Genomic DNA, 19,426 nt, shown 5'->3' on the forward strand with positions numbered 1-19,426 from the left:
CAAACAAATATTCCATTGCCCCAAAGAGGCCTCAACATGCTGAAATTCCGCCGCAGGATACAGTAGAAGCCATGCTGGCACAGCTGCATGGGGTGTACATCTATGACTGTGAATAGGAGTTGCAATTCAGGAGTTCAGGAGTTGCAATTTGGTGGGTGTTTAATTTTAGGAGACCATTTTGGTGTTCTCTGTCCAGATAACATGCACACCTGGAAACTGCAGGTGAAAGACATCATGGCTTTTAATTTCTTTTTCTTGGAACAGAAGAGAATGAACAGCTACAAAAAAGAAGTGAAGAAGCTGCCACTGCATCAGTTGCCTCTTGTCTCCCAGGTTGGCACAAGAACCAAGGACGATGCTACCTCATCTCTGAGACCGAAAAGACCTGGGGTGACAGCCTGAAGAACTGCTCTTCCTGCAGCCTCTTTAGTCAAAATACACCCAAAACCAGAACTGGTGAGAGCCTTTGACCCTCCATTGGACTTGCCTGTTCCTTCTAACCTCCAGGTCTTTCGCTTGGAGATTCTGTCAGTTGCTTCCTTGGTGGACAGTTTGAATTCATGCAGAATGTGGTTCCCCTGCTGGACACATCCAGTGCTGCAGTGGTGAGCTTTAAAGTGCAGGAGCTTGTCACACCCACACCTGCGTAGTGGTGCCCCATTGTGACAATAAGAAACAAAAAACCCAACTTCAAATTTCTTCCCTAGAATGTTTTTCTCTCCTGCCACTTATTTCTGCTTTGAAGTTTATAATGCTTCAATTAAAGATCTCGCTCATCTCAACATATACTCTTAAAAGGGATTGCAGTTGTTTAAAACAACAAGTTAAAAAATGGAATTTAAAAAAATACCCCAAATAAAAATAAAAGGTATAATAAAGGCATGTTTACATAGAAGTAATGTTTACTTCTAGTAATGTTTACCCCTAGGCATGTTTACATAGAAGTAGCACCTACTGCATTTAGTAGAACTTACTGCAAAGTAAATATCCAGCGAAATTTAGCCTTTGTATAACATGAATTACATACTGTCTCTCAGGTAGCCCTCGATTTAAACCTGTGCCCCTAAGAAAATTTTTCAGCTGGACTCCTTACTGAGCTGGATGCTTTTTGGTGGCTAAGTAAGTTTCAAAGGTATCATCTGAGCACTCTGGCTAATGATATCACTGCTTTTTCTGTAGGGGAGGTCCTGGAGCTTTGCTTTTCCCACTAGCACATCCAGGAACTTATTTCAACCTACAAATTCACAACAACGTAATGTCCTCTCTGTGCTGGGCACCATCACCACTATTCTTCACCACTGTTCATCACCACTGTTCAACCAGGATAACTTCTACCCCCCCCCCCCCCCAATAAACAAGGTGGGAAAAACCTCCCAAATCCAATACAGCCAGAGACTGATTATTTCTTAGCCTTGTGCCTGTTTTATGGCTGTTCTGGATATTTTTACATTGATTAGGTTAACTGTAACACCAGGCTCTACAATATGACGTGGGAGAAAGTTCCACAGGTTAATTGTGCTATCATGGGGCACAGATGGGAGTTTGATTGTCTAGTGGACAGCACAGAGAGGTAATTGCTAATCATAGAGCAGGGGTGCTCACACTTTTTTGGCTCGAGAGCTACTTTGAAACCCAGCAAGGCCCGGAGATCTACCAGGGGGGAAGGAAGCATCTGACAGACACCCCCTTTAATGTATGGAGCCCCTGCTGGAGTCTAGTCAGTTTTGTCAGTTTTGTTGCTGCATGCCTGAAGAGCAGCTAAAGTGTCAGTTTCAGTGTCAGTTTAGGGTCAGCTAAATATGTCAGTTTCGTCTAGTCACTAGATGAAACTGACATATTAACAGTTTGGAGAGACAGGGCTCCGCGATCTACTCATTTTGCCTCGCGATCTACCGGTAGATCGCGATCAACCTATTGAGCACCCCTGTCATAGAGCATATGAACATTGAGGAAAGGCATTTGAATATTTCCATAACTTGCCCCATCCATAAAATCTGTATGTTGGCAAAGACAGAATACTGCAAAGTTAATTCATCTATAAAATATTTCTTATTTTCTTTCTCTTTCAAAGGATTTTTTGATAAATAATATCACCCGTATTTATTACTGGGTTAACCCCCAAAAGGAGGCAATCAAATGGCTTTGGAAAGAGTCAAATGGTTCACTCTGCTTGGCCAAGTAAGTAAGTCTGTTTCTTCCAGACTTTGGGTCAATGAGGCAAAGGATGAGGGTTGTTTGAGGGGTCCTTCTCTGCAAATGCACAAAACCTTGTCAATGTTCCTTGGTAGCTTTAAGTAAAACTTCCTGCTTGTGGAGAAAATCTTGACAATGAATCCTGCACATCCAATGTCTAAAATGCGACTGATTTGTCTTTTCATATATTTAATGGGGATTGTAACTGTATGCATGTTTACTCAGAATTAAGTCCTATTCTGTTTAATGAGGCTTACCAGGAACATGCATACATAGAATTGCAACCTAAAACTTACTAGAAATGATGGAATATTTAGTTTTAAAAAAAGAAACAGGTATGTAAATTGAGCAAATGACCACACTGTGAGTGGGTTAAGGACTGAGAATCCAGTTTTTAGCTTAGAAGCTTATTAGGAGTTACTCCTAGTAGACCACACAAGGAAGACAAGCTGATCTTTCCCTACAGTTCAGTGTCAGAGGAGACTGGAAATGTTTCTGGAGATTTTCAGTTCACATCTGGGAACCAAGCCTGCCCAGTGTTCCACAGAAGTTGCCTATGCCGCCCTAAAATAGCCCAGAATCTTCCCCAACATTCAGAGGCTCCCCAGGCAATCCCAAGTGGCAGGAGCAGCAGGGGAGGCAAGCAAGTGCCTGAGGCAACCACCTCAGCTGGCTCCGTGGATGGCCTGGCTCTGCAGGTTCTGGACACAGAAGATTGCAAGCTGTAGGACTTGAGTGTGATTTGTACGCGGGCAGCAGCTGGCTCTTCTCTGTGGAGAACAGAGAGGGAGGAATGGCCTGGCAATTCAAAAAGTGATTTGGCAGGCTTTAAACACAGCAGAACAAAACACTGGCTCTCCTTTCTGGGTGTTTTTTGTTGCAGCTTTCAAAGCAAAGGTGAGGATCTTTGCCCCTACATGAACAACAAGAAGTTGAGCAAAACAAGGTGTACCGACACCCAGCACTGGATCTGCAGCAAACCTCTCCATGCCCCTTGAGACACACACAGACATTTCTGAGGTCGCCTGAAAGAACTGTGTTCCTCTTGGAGGAGAAATGGTTGCTACTATGTTGCCCTCCACCCTCCTGCCTGGCCTCCATAGCCTCTCCAGCTGGTGCCTCCTTAAGCTTGAACTATGCCCCCTTTCAGGGGTCCATGAGAGGTTCTGTTTATTCAATATGTGAATGAGGAATTTAATAACTTATTCTTTTAGTATTTAATAAATTATCTGCTTTATAAAATAAAGATGAAAAGTCTCTGAACAAGAGCTTGTCTCTGAACATGCTGAGGATCTGATATGCCGTTCCAGCTTATTCTTGCACATTCCGAATGTAGCAGGTTGAAATTCAGACAAGGATCAAAGGACACCAGGAGGTCAAAAGGAGTAAGTTTAAGTTCTCCTAGCAATGTGTCTCAGCAGAATCTTTTCCCAAAGGCTGAGCCTCGAATACTCAGGGCTTCTAGCTTTTATACAAGTCAGATTAACATTGCAATGCATTGGCTATACTTCTGATTGGTTATTCATAAATGTGACACCAACTCACAACCTATCAAAACTGTTTGAGCAACTCATGTGAAGAACCCACCTCTGCTTGCATCCCCCCTACTCTATTTGAAGCCCCCAACTCTTGTTTACACGTTGAAGTGTAGTGGAAAGTTCCCAAACTGGTCTGTGCCTGTTTTGCAAGACATTTCTCTAGAAGTCACCTCTTACATGCACCTCTAGACAGCTTCTACTTCCTGTTACAGCTCGGGGCTTGTTGTTAGCCTTATTTCCTCTTGCAAAAACACAAGTGTCTTTTAGCATCTAGCTGAAGCAATCTGCAAGTCTGACTTCCTTTGTTTGACTAGGCACTCTGTACATGCTCAGAGTGGACTCAATAAACTCTGATCATGTTGCAGAGAGCCAGGAATCTCGCCCAGGCTCTCCCACATGAGGACCCTTTTGCTTCCCTATCCCAGCCAGCTTTTTGGCAAGGTAACTCAGTTCTGCAGCTCTTCTATTATCTCCTGCTCCCCCCACTCCATGATGCAGATGGGCTTCTTCTTCTCTCCACTTCCCCCTTTGTCTCTTGGACTGGACATTCTGCATCGGTTTTCTCTCCTGGGGAAAGCAGCAGAACTCTGTCCATGCTCCATTCTTGCCACTCCCCTCACAGAATCTTGAGCGGAATTCTTGCTCTTTGGAGCCCCCTGGTGCTGTGACTCTGCTGTGCATTCCAGCCTCTGCTAGAATGATCAGAAGCTGCTCTTTCAGGGGCCCTTTTGTTATAACAACCACTTCAGGGTCCTGCTTTATTTCCTTTGTGGGCGTTTGATCTTTGCTCTATCCAGCCAGCTGGCCGTTCACACTTCAACTCCCCTTCAGCCATCTAATTAGTCATATAACAGATAAGCAGGGAAGGGAAAGAGCAGTAGAAGACTTTTCACTCACTAAATGCAACATAATAAAAATCACGCCATATCCATATATTGCTAAGTACTGAATAACTCAGTGTGTAAAATGAAGCCTGGAAGTTGCCTAGCACAGTGTTTCTCAAACTGTGGGTCGGGACCCACCAGGTAGGTCATGAGCCAAATTCAGGTGGATACCCATTCATTTTAATATGAATGAATGAATGAATAAACCTTTATTAGGCATAGATAGAGAAATCATAAAAGCAAACATAATTAGTCCTAATCCCGTTTATCAAAAACGGAGTTAAGATACTAAATTACTAATAAAACATTTACAGTTCAACATAAAATATCAACATTTTTGACAAATTACATTAAGAAGGCTTGGAAATCACCAAAAGTAAAAATTTAGAAATTCCCTCAAGCACATCTGGTGAGCAGTCATTTAGGAGACACTTCAGTTTTGCCTCATCCGAAAGCCCATTCATTTTGCCGAGAAGTGGAGTCATGTAAGTGTGGCGGGATCTAGTGTGCCGAGAACAATAAAAAAGAATGTGTATGATTGATTCAACATTTCCCAAATTACAAGGGCAGAGGCGTTCTTTATATGGTATTTGCCTATATCTGCCTTCTGTGACCTTGGATAGAAACACATTGAATCTTGCCAAAGAGATTGCACGACGTTCAGAGGGGTTGATCAGAATACTCAGATAAGGAGCCATTTGCCCATACTTTAGCGGGATAGAGAAATTAAGAGGGGAGCAAATTCTAGAAGCAAGTTCAAAGAGGTTTTGTGCCTCAATGTCTAGCATTCTTTGCTTTACCCTTTGATAAACTTCAGGGAATGGATAGAAACTTAAAAAATCCAATGAAAAACCAATTGATTCGATTTTTGATTTAATTTGGCTATACCATTTAGAAGAACCAGACTCAGATAGCATTCTGGATAGGAGACTGCCTGGTTTCACGTTATAATGTAATTGGAGCCAATAGCGTATGGTTAAAAGCCATGCTCTTGATACTAAGAGCGATTGTCCGGTCTCCAAACATAATGCAGAGTATGGTACAGATTTAGGTAAACCCAGGATAGCCCTCAAAAATTTAGCTTGGATACTCTCAAGGGTGTGATTTATAGAGCTAATCCAGATAGGGCACCCGTACAGGAGCTGTGCCGATACCTTGGCATTAAATACCTTGAGAGCAGCTGGTATATAACGATTGCCCTGACTAAAAAAGAATCGATTGGTGCTCTGCAAAGTGACACGGGCCAAGTTGGTAACCAATTTTTGATGAGTACCTCAGCAAAGATTGTAGTGGAAATGAATTCCAAGGTATTTAAAGCTTTTGACCTGTTCCAGTTTCTCCCCTCCAATAGACCAAGTACCTGGGCTCCATGATTTTGAAAAGACCATAACTTTGGTTTTCTGAGAGTTCAGTTCAAGTTTGTTACATTTCAGATAGTCAGAAGTTCTATTTAAAAGTCGCTTAAGTCCAATAGGTGTGCAGGATACTAGCACTGCATCATCTGCATAAAGCAATGCTGGAATATGGATTGAACCTAGTTTGGAAAAATGTCCATCTATCTGAAGCAAAAAGGGGGTAAAATTGTGTAGAAAAAGATTAAAAAGAGTGGGTGCTAAAATGCACCCCTGTTTCACTCCCCTTTCGACCTGAATTTTGGGGGTCAATTTCCCCGAAGATGTAAATTTAATTTGGCAGGTGGTGCCTGTATAAAGTTTCTGAATAAGAGTTAGAAGTCTAGGGTCTATATTGAGTTTAACTAGTTTGTCCCATAGTAGCGATCTATTAACGGAGTCAAAGGCTCCTTTAAGATCCAGAAAAGCAACATATAATTTTTGATTTTTTAGCCTTGTGTACTTGTCAATCAGATAAGCTAAAACAGCACAGTGATCAATTGGTGAAGATCCTTTTCGAAATCCTATCTGATCCCACCCTGGAAGGCCCAGATCTTCCATCAAGGATAGCAGCTTGTTTAAAAGATGTTTTGCATAAAGTTTTCCCCCCACTGATAAAAGGCTTATAGGTCTAAAATTAGAGGGATCACGATGGTCGCCTTTTTTGTAAATAGGCACTATAGTAGCATTTGTCCATTCAGCTGGTATTATACCTGTTTGGTCCACCACTGTGAATAATGAGGATAGAATAGGGACCCACCATTCAGGGTCCACTTTCAGGATCTCTGACAATACCAAATCTGGCCCAGGAGCTTTCCCTTGTTTACTTTGAGAGACTAGCTCTATAATTTCTTCAGTGGATACAGGAGGCCATGGGGTGGTTGCTGAAGGATTTAAAGTAAAAGATGCTAAGCCACTTTCACCCTCCTGGCAATATAAGGTGGAGAAAAAGCGGCACCACTCATGTGGGGAGATGACCATCTGAGAGCGAGGGGCAGTTTTCTGAGCAGAATTGGTGATTATACCCCAAAATTGCTTAGAATTTTTATGTTCTATGGCGGCTAGTAGTTTATACCACAAGCGGGAAGCATAATTATGTTGCTTTTCTTGGATCAGTTGTTTCAGCTGCTTCTTTAGAATAAAATATGTATCGGGAATTTGAATAGCCCCTGAATAGCAGTATTGCTGGTAAACGGATCTAATCTGATTTTTGAGATCCATACAATCCCTATCAAACCAAGGGGATATTGTTTGGGATCCCTCCCCTGTACCACCTTTAGCAGAGGGTATACTAGTGTAGGAGACTAAAGTGGATGAAACCCTAGAGATTAATAACTCATATATCTTAATTAGTTCTATCGGATCTGACTCATTTAAAAGTTGGATTCTATAGCTCTTGTACGGCTCCGTGTAGAGCTGTTCGCTCATTTTCTGATTAATTGTAGTATTCCACATGATTTTAGGCCTAATTTCATATTCATTTTCAAGCTCTACATCTGGGGTGGAGTACTGGAAAGAACCTAAATCTAGCTTGAGTATTAAAGGAAAATGGTCACTCATTCCTAGATCATCAACCAAAAAATCAATAACATTGACCTTGAGGTGAAGTGGAACCAAGAAATAATCTATAACACTGGAACCAATGGCTGAAGCATAAGTGAATTCACTTGAATTGGGGAAATCTACAAAGCCATTTAACCATATTGTATTAAAATTGACACAGAATCTGGCCAAATAGAGGCCAGCTGCATTCGTTTTATTATCTTTGGAAAATCTTTCCAAAGAAAATAAATCAAGGAGAGATGAATCAGGATCTAAGTTTGCGGCAGTACTGAGCAACGGCTCTGAATTTCCAACCCTGGCGTTGAAATCCTCACTGATAAGACAATGGCATGAAGGAAATTCCATGTCTAACTCTGTGACAATTTTAGAGAAGGTGCTCCAATTCTGGGATAATAATTGGTTGTTCAAGCCAGGAGGAAGATAAACATTTACAATTATTAACTGGAGATTGTTAAGAATAAGCTTGACTGCATGACATAATTTGCTAGTTGTCTTGGTGACCACCAGTTCTGAATTTAGCTGGAAAGAGACAAAAATTGTCATCCCCGCTTGCAAACGCCCCTTGGAGCTTATTCTATAAGCTGGAATGTTGTAGGAATTAAAACCTTGAAGGAATTTGAGACCAGGTTTCCTGCAAGAGGATTACGTGAAAATCACATAAATATCTCTGGAAAGTCTCATCATTAACCTTGCTACGCCATCCCGCAATATTCCAAGAAAGAAGTTTTAAATATGTCCTTGATGTGAGATCAGGTGTTGCAGATGTAAGTCAATCTGATGGGAGAGCTTGAATGTCTTCCTCTCCACATCCCAAAGAAATAAGCTTCTGTGTTTTAGACGGTTGAACAGCAGATGGTTGGTGGGGAACGTTAGAGTTCGACTGAGCAGTCCTTGTTCCAATAGCAGTTGAGGTCATGGTCATCTGTCCAGCCATAGAGTCTTTAAGTTGGACTCTAATCTTATCCAAATTATGTCTCTCCAGCAGACAAATTTTTAAAAGCCTCCAAAACCTCTGAGGAAAGAGATCCCTCCTCAGCCTCCAGTTGGAACAAAAGTTCTCTAAAATCTAGGTCTTCTTCCCCAGTATTGTCTTGGGTGCGTATAGTTTCCAGTCTCATATTACTTCCATTGACCACACTGGATTTCTGGAGAGCAGCGCTAACGCCAGATGATTGTAAAGAGAGAATGCAAAGAGAGATTGTAAAGAGAGAATGTGCTGTGAGAATGCCTCTGAACCTGTTTATGAAAGATCTCTGCAAGCTGGGAGACACAACACAGCTTCTACACCCTCCTCTCCAACAAAGGAAAATACTATTCTTACCGACTGCCTCCTGGAAGATAACACTGACGCGGACAAACTTCAGAACTCAAAGGAGGGTAAGGAGGGTATGTTTCCACCTAACAGTCCCTTGTTGCCTCTTATGGCGGAGCAGTGTGTGATATCAGGGAGGACCGCCTTGATTTTCTTTCAAGAAATAAAATGTATAGCCTCCTGTGTTAGCACCCTCCAGGAGTCAGTTAACTCCCTCCAAGAATTGTTTTGTAAACATTTCGTTGACCCCCAGCCACCGCAACAGCAGACACATGGGAGGCATAAAAGCTTCACTCCTAAACCTGAGAGGCATAAAAGGCAAAAAAGCTTAACTCCCAAGCCAAAGAGTGGGGGAAGAGAAAGGGAGAACATGGAGAATCCAACTGTATCTCGGCATCTTCTAGTGAAACAGGTGACCCTTGAACTCAAAAAGAATGTGTATAATGTAGGTAAATGGCTAAATAAATTTAAAATTGTGGATTCGCTGGCTAGACATTTTAATATTTTATTTTTAATATATTAGCCTTGATGCTACCATAATATGTGACTGCATTTGGGGAAATGTTACAGATCTGTACTTTTAACAGGCTACTATGTATATGCTTTTAACAATGATAGTCAATGGGACTTACTCCTCCTGGGTAAGTGTGGGTAGGATTGCAGCCTAGGATTGTTACAAATTTTCCTGCTTGATGTCACTTCCGGTCATGACACTACTTCTGATGAGTCCACACAGATTCACATTCTAGAAAGTGGGTCCTGGTGCTAAACGTTTGAACCACTGGCCTAGCAAAAAGGTGCCAATTTTGGTTCTGATAGTGACTTGCACTGCTACATTACAGCCCTCTCTCCTTTTGGGGGGGGGGGGTTGCAAAAGGTGGGGCACTATTGGGCTGTCCATGTGGGGTACGGCAAAGGGCAGGGTAGGATTCTCACTTGCAGCCAGAGATAAGAAACAGACCAGAGAGAGGGAATCCTTTCAGGCACAGGGCCCATTTCCTGGAATCATTTAAAAAAAAAAAATTTGTTGGGGGGGGGAATCCAGGATTTTCAAGGAATGGTGACTGGGCAGTAGCAGCATGTCTTGTCCTCCCATCCCCCACTAGCTTGTCCCTGCTTCCCAAAAATTCCTTTGAGAAGGCAGGCCAGACCTCTCTCACAGAGCTCCCCTGGGATTTAGCATGCTATCGCTTTTGTTTCAGGAGGAAATAGTCAGGCAATGAAGTCAGAAGGGTAAACCATGTCCCTGTCAAAGCTGTGGGGTGGATTTGGGGCTATCATTCAGGATACAATTTAAAAGCTGGAATGCAATAGGTTCTTAATACATAAGATGGATGCTTAAAACAGGGGCCTGCAATTCTGTGGGTGCCTTACAAACAAAAATTCTTTTTAGTAATATTAAGAATAAACTGCTGTTGTGCTGCTGTTCAACAAGAGGTTTACAAAGCAGTTTATGTAGCAAAATAAGGCAGGTTGGCCATCTGTGCTTATAAGGCAGTGAGTGCACTTTCCACAGTCCAGCAGCTGGTTCCAAGGTTTTCCCAAACAGGGGAAAGTCCCCCACTGCATGCACTGGCCAAGCCATGTGCATACCCATGTTGCCAAGAGCTGTGCCCACCTACTGGCACCCACTTGCTCTGGCTGAAGCTTAGGGCTCAGGTGGCCCTCCTGGGAAGGAAACCATGATGGGAACGAGCAACTTTACTGGCTCCTTGAAGGACACCTTAAATTGTGGCTTGGAATGTCAAGCTTAGAAAAAGCCATTGTGCAGCTGCCTGCCCACTGTGCTTTGCAGACATCCTTGGAGTCTTTGAGAGCTGGTGTTCTTACTGCAGTTTCAGAACATACTGTCATTCAAGAAATTTAACCTGAACTTCCTGATGTACCTATAAACCTAGATTAAGAAGTCTCCCCCAACACCCCACAGCTCAATGGCCAAGAGTCCTGTTAGTGCCCAAGTAGAGCCGCCATCAATTCCCCCAGGCTTGAAAGAGACCTGAAATGTGGAGAAGAGAAAAGCATGGTTCATAGTCTCTAGGAAATAATAACTGGCAGTATTGGACATATTTTATTCTTTGTAAAACAAGGAGAAATTGGACTTCATATACATTTCAACTGTCCCCTAGAAAAACATCAGTTTTTCAAACATCAATTCTTTGATGCAAAGAAAGGGAATGAGCTCTGAAAATGTTTCTCTCTGCTGGCCCACATCTATATGGTTACCCTCCCACGTAGTGCTTCTAAAACTGTGGGTCGGGATCCAATAGGTGGGTCACGAGCCCATTTCAGGTGAGTTGTGTAGCACCTAGCTTAGCCATCATTGAATATACAGAGCTGAAAAAAACAGGGTACAGAGCTGCTGGGCAGGGCCAGCTCCCAGTAGGAGAGGCCTGGTACTTTGCCCTGAATAGGTGGGAAGATGCGATGTGAGGTTGGAGAAGGAACCAAGTCTGCATTCTGCTTTGTCTTCCAAGCTTCAATGTTTAAATTCCGATTGTTTAAATGCAAAAATAATGTTTTGATAATATAGCATAATAATAAGAATAGCATGAGTGTGTTGTGTAATGGGACCTTTGGCTGATTGCAGCTTAGGGTTGAAGCCTAAATTGATGATGTCACTTTTGGCTCTGACATCACTTCCATGTTAATGGCATCACTTCTAGTGGGTCCAGACAGATTGTCATTCTAGAAATTGGGTCCTGGTACTGAGGTTTGAGAATCACTGCACCACTGTGTTTCCTCATTGACTGAGCACCAAAAATCTTCCATACTCCTGCCATGTATAGGGGATCTCTTGGAAAGGGATCTCTTTAAAAATTCTCTGGAGGAGTATAAAAGGATAACCGTAGCTGGAATTTCCCAGGGAGATTACCTCAGAAACTAATGATTGTGCTTGAGTTGAAAAACTCTGCCCTCTGATCAACTGGGAGATAAGGCGAGGTGATGATTTGAGCTTGATTACTTGGCAATAATTTTATGTATCGATGGTGCTTTCCAGTGTGTCCCTTTTATGCTCAATTGGACCAGGCTGAGCACTAAAACTCCTTCTGGACTCCTGACATGTATAGTGTTTCTCCCTTGTGTGGATTCGTTGATGGGTTATAAGGGAACTACTCCGATTGAAGCTCTTTCCACACTTCAGACATATATAGGGTTTCTCTCCTGTGTGAGTTCTCCGATGGGTTATAAGGCTGCTGATCCAACTGAAACTCTTTCCACACTCTTGACATGTGTAGGGTTTCTCCTTTGTGTGGGTTCTCTGGTGACATTTTAGATGGATCTTGAAAATGAAGCTCTTTCCACAGTCTTGGCATGTATAGGGTTTCTCCCCTGTGTGGGTTCTTTGGTGAGTCATAAGGCTGCTGATCCGAGTGAAGCTCTTTTCACAATCTTGGCAAGTATAGGGTTTCTCTCCTGTGTGGGTCCTTTGGTGAATCATAAGTCTACTGATCAGACTAAACTTTTTTCCACACTCCTGGCATTTATAGGGTTTCTCCCCTGTGTGGATTCGTTGATGTGATATAAGGGACCCACTCCGATTGAAGCTCTTTCCACAGTCCAGACATACATAGGGTTTTTCCCCTGTGTGCGTTCTCTGATGGTTTATGAGGCTGCTGATTCGACTGAAGCTTTTTCCACACTGCTGGCATGCATAGGGTTTCTCACCAGTGTGGATTCTCTGATGGCATTTTAGATGGATCCTGAAAATGAAGCTCTTTCCACAGTCTTGGCATATATAGGGCTTCTCCCCTGTGTGAGTTTTCTGATGGATCTTAAGGTTGCTGATCCGACTAAAGCTTTTTCCACACTCTTGGCATGTATAGGGTTTCTCCCCTGTGTGGGTTCTCTGATGGCATATTAGGTAGATTCTGAAAATGAAGCTCTTTCCGCACTCTTGGCATGTATAGGGTTTCTCCCCTGTATGTGTTCTCTGATGGATCATAAGGTTGCTGATTGAATTGAAGTTCTTTCCACATTCTTGGCACGTATAGGGTTTCTCTCCTGTGTGGGTTCGCTGATGAATCATAAGGTTGCTGATCCGACTAAAGCTCTTTCCACACTCCAGGCATGTATAGGGTTTCTCTCCTGTGTGGGTTCTCTGATGAGTCATAAGATTGCTGATCCGACTGAAGCTTTTTCCGCACTCTTGGCATGTATAGGGTTTCTCCCCTGTGTGGGTTCTCTGATGGCATGTAAGATCATTGCTGACAATGAAGCTCTTTCCACATTCCTGGCACATATAGGGTTTCTCCCCTGTGTGAGTTCGATGGTGAGCTACAAGGTGGCTGCGGTGATGGAAGCTCTTTCCACACTCCTGGCATGTGTAGGGTTTCTCCCCTGTGTGGGTTCGTCGATGGGATGTAAGGTGACCATTCTGACTGAAGCTCTTTCCACAGTCCTGACATGTATAGGGTTTCTCCCCTGTATGGATTCGATGATGAGATATAAGGTGACTGCTGTGATGGAAGCTCTTTCCACACACCTGGCACATATAGGGCTTCTCTCCTGTGTGAGTTCGATGATGAGATATAAGGTGGCTTTTGCGATGGAAGCTCTTTCCACACTGCTGACACATGTAGGGTTTCTCCCCTGTGTGGGTTCGTTGATGGGATGTAAGGTGGCTATTCTGACTAAAGCTCTTTCCACACTCTTGGCACATGTAGGGTTTCTCCCCTGTGTGAGTTCTCTGATGAGTCATAAGATTGCTGCTTCGACTGAATTTCTTTCCACACTCCAGGCATGTGAAGGGTTTTTCCCCTGTGTAAGTTCCTTGCTCTGAAGAACATTTCTGTTTCCTGTTTCTTCCAACCTGGTTCCAAACTGATGCTGAAAGAGTAACAGAAGTGCTTGTAACAGACTAAAGGAAAAGCCTCCAGTTAGTTGGAGAAATTATTAGCATTTTTCAGTTGATCAGGGAAGCCACAGCAATCTGGAACTGCCATAAATCAATATCATGTTGTGTTTCTTTTAGAGGTGTTAAAGGAATTGCAGGGAAATAAAGTCCACAACTGAAAATCAAGAATAAGAAATAGTGAAACACAAAATTAGAAGGAAGGATGCCTTCTTCCTAAGAACAAGGCATTTTGAAATGTAGGGAAGAGAAGAACTCTGTCAGAAGTTCTCTAGGAAGGGTTTGCCCTGGTGATACTGAAAACTGTTTCCTTTTCTGGTTATATGAAGTTAGTTAGCATGCAAATTACAGGTTTCTCTTTCAAAGTTTGATGAAATAAGGCAGGAGGAGCAGTTTGCTTTTGAATTTCTCTCTCAAGGGGCTATCTGAAACAGGGAGGAGCTAAACAGAACCAGGGCTCAGTCGTATCCAACTTTCCAGCACTGACGCAGCCATGCCAATGGGACTTGTGCTGCATCCTGCTGAGGGGGGGGGGGGCAGATACAGAGGTCTCCTCAAAGTAAGGGAAATCCTCTTCCCTTAGTTCGGGGCTGCATTGTGGCTGCATTGGCACTGGAAATTTGGATAGGAATGGGCCCCCAAAGTGCATATAAGGGCCAGCTCCCAGCCATTCAGTGTGGGAAGATGGCATCACCAGAGAATTGCTAAATCTCTGTTGGACTGCATTACTGAACCAACTGAGAGATACTCTGCTACCAAAGCTGCCCTTATAAATAGATCTATTTTTGTTTTAAGAGCTGCCGTGGATTCTGCTTGCTCCCTGCAATGTGGTCAAGCACAGCACCAGGTTGCCAGAAGGGAGTGTTCCTGATCCCTCAAGGCCTTGAAGGACCAGATGAGTCAGCTTTGGGCATCTTGGTATCTCTGGAGAGAAGCCACAAGAGCAACAATGCAACCAGTTTCAAAGGCAGGCATCAGATGGGTCCCTGAGATTTGGCTACATTGTGTACAGGCCTGTGTATAATGGAGAAATACTTATTTCTCTACACATTGCAGATAAAAATGGAAAGTGCACTTACTAAGCTAAGCATAGGAACAATCAAGACATGCAGAGATTAAAATATTGGTTTTCCTGGGAGTATATTTGACCAGAAGAATCCCCAGTCATCTGGGAAAGCTGCTCACAGCCTTCACCAAACTACAACTCCCAGATCCTTTAAGGGGAGCCATCACAGTGGTATGCTTGTATAATTTGCAGTGAAGATATAGCCAGCAGACATTCCCTGTTTCTGTACTCCAAACCCTAACCACTGCTTCAGATAAAGAGCTTCTTCATTCCAGAACCTCTGTCCATCATAGAGGAGTGAGTTTTGAATGCATGGAGAGAATGCATGTCTCCACCTGCTGTCCCATCTGAGCTTGCAATGCCACTCTGCTGCACAGGTAAGAAAAACTACTAGTGTCTCTCTGATTCCTGGCACAGAGAAGGAGAGCCCAAACCCAGGGGGAAGTGCCTTTGAAGACCAGCCCACCTTCTCCAAAGGTAGGCCAAGGGAATTGGTGTCCAAAGCCTTCCGACCAATTACTGACACAGAGTCCCCAGGTTCAGCGTTCCTTCTAGATCTGTGTTGGACCTGACAGGGAGGATGTGAGGCCATCCAGTGCAGAAGCAGCTGTCACACAGCTAAGCCACCAACTCACTAGCATATCCAACAGAAGAGAGATTTCCACCTGCTGCATCTCTCAATTCAGAGCCAAGGGAGCCTCCTTACCTAAACAGGCCACGTTCTCATAATTGTCCATCATGACTGCTTCGTACAGATGCCTTTGGCGCTGGTCTAGCAGAGCCCACTCGGCACTGCTGAAGTACACAGACACCTCTGCAAATGAAATGGGGCCCTGAAAGAACAAGGAGAAATTTCCAATGAGGGTTATCCCTCTCTGTGACTGCAGTCCCAAAAGACATGATCTAGCAGGTGAGAAGATCTGCATGCTTCCTGCAGGATGCAAACAGCCATGAGGGAAAGAGGTGGGGAATGTTGACAGTCTCTTTTGTTTGCCTCCTGGCAGTAAAAGGAAAAGCACACATGAGACTAGGGGAGGGATCCAAGTAGTTCCTTAGCCATCTTGCATTACCTGGACGAGATGCATGGCAGCCATTTCTCCTCCTCCACAAAGATGTGATGGGTGTGTTTGCATTGGCCTCATCTCTTCAGTATCTGTCAGGGAGAGAAAGGAGGAAAGCTGTACAAGTTCTTTAATCTCAAATAAGCACTTCATTTCAGAGGTCCTTGTCTGAATTCCCTTCCATTAACTGCACTGATGGCTGCCAGTCTTGGCTTTGCAATGGCTTTGGACAGATTCATGGAGGAGGAAGGTCTAGCAATGCTGCTAGTCCTGATGGGCACTTGCTCTGGGTTTAGAGGCTGTCTGTGTTGGGAGGGCTGCTGCGAAAAAGCTTTGCCTTCATACCTGCCCTGAAAGGCTCCTGAAAGGTGTGTAATTAAATACTGCAGGGAATAGGATGATGGGCTGGGCTGGACTGGATGGGTGCACTTTGGGTCTGATCCAGTAAGGTGCATTATACATTTGTCTGAATCACCCTCCCTACTTCCCTGCATGGAAAACATATGCTGAAAGGGCAGCTATTTACAACAGTCTTGGAAAGAAATATCCAAAAGTCAGTAGCATGGTCTCTTCACAACAAACAAATCTGGAGTTGAAGGATTTTTACTTTTTATTTTGCACAACACCAATTTTCCCTGGCTGCATGGACCTGCCCTTAGGGAGAATGCATGGTGACCATAAGCTTTGTCCTTTCCTGAGGGCCGAGTTGCTTTTAAGGATATACGAGATCCTCGTACCTACAGATTCCTGATCATTGTGCTCCAACAGCGTTCCTAGCATGCAATGGGGACATTTGGCCACAAGAGGCCTCACTTCTGGTTTCAAGTGACAAAGCAACAAGCTCAGTCCTGCCCTTCCCTATAATGGGCACACACAGGGTCTCACAGACTTTCCTCTCTGGACAGGCACAGATCTACCTTAGGACATCTCCAAAGGAAGGCAAGACATACTATAAAATTTTTACTCCAGTATTTCAGAGGCCATGATAGAACAAACCCCTTCACACTCCCTCCGCACAGAAATTGTACCCTCCCTTTTTTAACCTTTCCATGCCTGTAAGATAGGACGTCTTTATTTCCAGGCCCTCCTCCTGAAACTTATTCTGTCTTTACATCACTAACACCAGCTGTGGAGCAAGATCCCTTCTCCTCCTCTGGCCCTGGACACCCTCTGTCACACAGCGCCACTTCATTCCCCATCCGTGCAGCATCCACTGAATGATTTCAGTGCATCAGTCAGGGATGTGCGTCAGGTGGGGAGGCAGGGGAGGCAGAGCCTCCCTACAGGAGTCCTTTGAAAAGCAGCACCACTGCATTGTGAGGCACTCAAGCACTCACAACCCGCATTCAAGTGCTTGGGTTGTGCTTGTGTGGGCACAATCCTAACCCCTTATGTCAGTGCTTTCCAGCAATGCAGCTCTGAGGGAAGGGAACAAACATTCCCCTACTTTGAGGAGGCTTCCGTGAGTGACACCCAACTGCAAGATGCAGCACATGCCCCATTGGCACCGCTATGCCAGTGCTGGAAAGCACTGACATAAGGGGTTAGGATTGCGCCCTGTGCCTTACACGCCCTGTGCTGCTTTCGAAGGACTCTGGTAGGGAAGCTCTGCCTCACCTGCCTCTTCACCTACCCTTCACACATCCCTGCTCTCAGTTGGGGGTGTGAGGGCTGCCTCTGGCCCTGCTCTGAGCTTCTAGTTTTGGAGCTGGAGAGAGAAGGGGACACTTGCAACTCCTTAGTCTGCATAGGGTGGGTAACCTGGGGTGGGGCCCACAAGGCAGAAAGATGCCTGAGATATGGGGAAGGTGTAGAGTCTGAAAGCAGGGGTCTGAAAGTAGGGGGCAAGGACACAGTGGGTGTATGTGGTAGAGGAGAAAAGGCTCCTCCGAAAGTCCGATGGCTCCTCCAGCTTGCCTGCTCGAAGCAGCCCAGCACTGTCACCTCTGCCTGCTCAGGGTGAGCAACAAGCGGGCAGTGGTTGCTGCATCTCTTCCCGCCCCCCCCCCCATTAGCACAGCTGGGAAAAACTGGTGAGTCACGGCGGCAGGGCTGAGTCATGCAGAGCGTTTTACATAGACATACTGCAGAGCCAGAGCAGAGCAACAGCAAGAGAGGCGGCTGGTCGCTTGCAGGGCACTCAGAACAAGCAGGCAGGAAAAGAAGCCGATGAGAAGTCCACACAAAGTGGGAGAGAGCAGCCCACCAGCCCTCAAACCAGGCACTGCGTAGTAACAGCTCCCCCTCCGGGCGGGGAGGACCGCCCACAAGCACTGTGACTGCAGGTGTCACTGTCCTGGGTGGCTGGTCTTTCAACACCTTTTGTGGACAGTACATGTTGTGTACTCGCTACTAAGTCCATTTGTGTCCGTGGTAGTGACTTAGGGCCCAATCCTATCCAATTTTCCAGTGCCGGTGCAACTGTGCTAATGGGGCATGCGCTGCATCTTGTCACAGAGGCCTGTCACTGGGGCAGCAGTCACAGAGGTCTCCTTAAGGTATAGGAACATTTGTTCCCTTACCATGGGGCTGCATTGTAGTTGCACTGGGGCTGGAAAATTGGATAGGATTGGGCCCTTAGGAAGCGCATCTGCAATCACTTTCTCCGAGGAGCAGTGAGTGCTGCATGACACCGGGCCCTTGCTCTTGCAGGCACTTTAGGAGGGGATGTTTGAGGTTAATGTGCTTTTGTTTCTGACAATTTTACACATCCTGATTGCCTTCAAAGATTGGCATTGGATCAAGTCTGTCCAGCCCCAGATCCAATACCAGTTTATGAATCCAAATGGCCTCCTGACATGCTTGTGTGGCTGACTGGCACTGCATCCTGCTTCTGTTGATGAAAGCAGAATGGTTGCCTGTTTCCGACTGACCCAGCTGATGATCCCTCCCTCATATGGGAACAGGTATATATCCAGGGGTTCCCAAACATGGTTTGCCCCAGTGCTGGGTCAGAGGGAAAGGAGCTTTTGTGCTTTTTTTTAAACCTGTGCCCTCCTCCCCCACTCATTCACAACCAATGGACAGTCTTCTAACTGTCCTTAAATTTACACCAGCCCCTCTTTCTTGTCTTTGGATAGTTCTTTGAGAAAAGCTGGGAGGGAGAGTCGTGTTTTTGGATGGTCACCAAGACAAGCCTGTTTCTGCTGGAACTCTCAAACAGACACAGGTCACCTTGAGCCCTGCACCCTGAGTCTGATGTGACCTCCTCCAGCCTGCCAGGGAAAGACAGGGCCACCCGGATCTGCTTCCCATTTGCTAAGAGCGAGAAAGCAGATCCAGAGGCAGTGACCTTGCGCGGTCACTTCAAACATATCAGGAAGGGTGGAATGCCACCTCTGGTAATGGGGACCCACCCCTCCCTCCTGCAGTTTCCAGTGTAGCAAGAGGCACCTGGAGGGGTGACAGCTCTCTTTTGTGTAGTGGAATAGCGAAAGATCTGGTGAGGAGGTAGAATGTGGTGTCTGCAGTGGCCCCTTTAAGAGTTAAGGCCTGGGCTTTCAGCAAAGGGTGTGCTGCACAGCTGCAGCCACTGAAGGCAATAAGGCTCTCAGGCATAAAAGCAC

At 44.9% G+C, this 19,426-nt stretch overlaps 1 protein-coding gene across 2 annotated transcripts in view; it reads right to left on the reverse strand.

Annotated features, from left to right (window-relative positions):
- The window catches only part of LOC136659959 (zinc finger protein 420-like), a 30,193-nt gene extending 12,199 nt beyond the window's left edge, over positions 1-17,994 (reverse strand). Inside the window, exons 1-4 of one of the 2 annotated variants that reach the window (XM_066636858.1) lie at positions 17,946-17,994; positions 15,870-15,952; positions 15,506-15,632; positions 11,942-13,708 (exon numbers count right to left, since the gene is read on the reverse strand). In XM_066636858.1, the coding sequence (XP_066492955.1) occupies positions 11,942-13,708; positions 15,506-15,632; positions 15,870-15,941 (1,966 nt within the window). In that variant the 5' untranslated portion in view covers positions 15,942-15,952; positions 17,946-17,994. Of the gene's footprint in view, positions 1-10,937; positions 13,709-15,505; positions 15,633-15,869; positions 15,953-17,945 lie in introns of those variants that run through there. The other variant, XM_066636857.1, reaches the window with a different exon arrangement.
- Between the last annotated feature and the right edge of the window lie 1,432 nt (positions 17,995-19,426).

The sequence above is a fragment of the Tiliqua scincoides genome, chromosome 9 (assembly GCF_035046505.1).
Source record: "Tiliqua scincoides isolate rTilSci1 chromosome 9, rTilSci1.hap2, whole genome shotgun sequence".
Classification (NCBI taxonomy): domain Eukaryota; kingdom Metazoa; phylum Chordata; class Lepidosauria; order Squamata; family Scincidae; genus Tiliqua; species Tiliqua scincoides.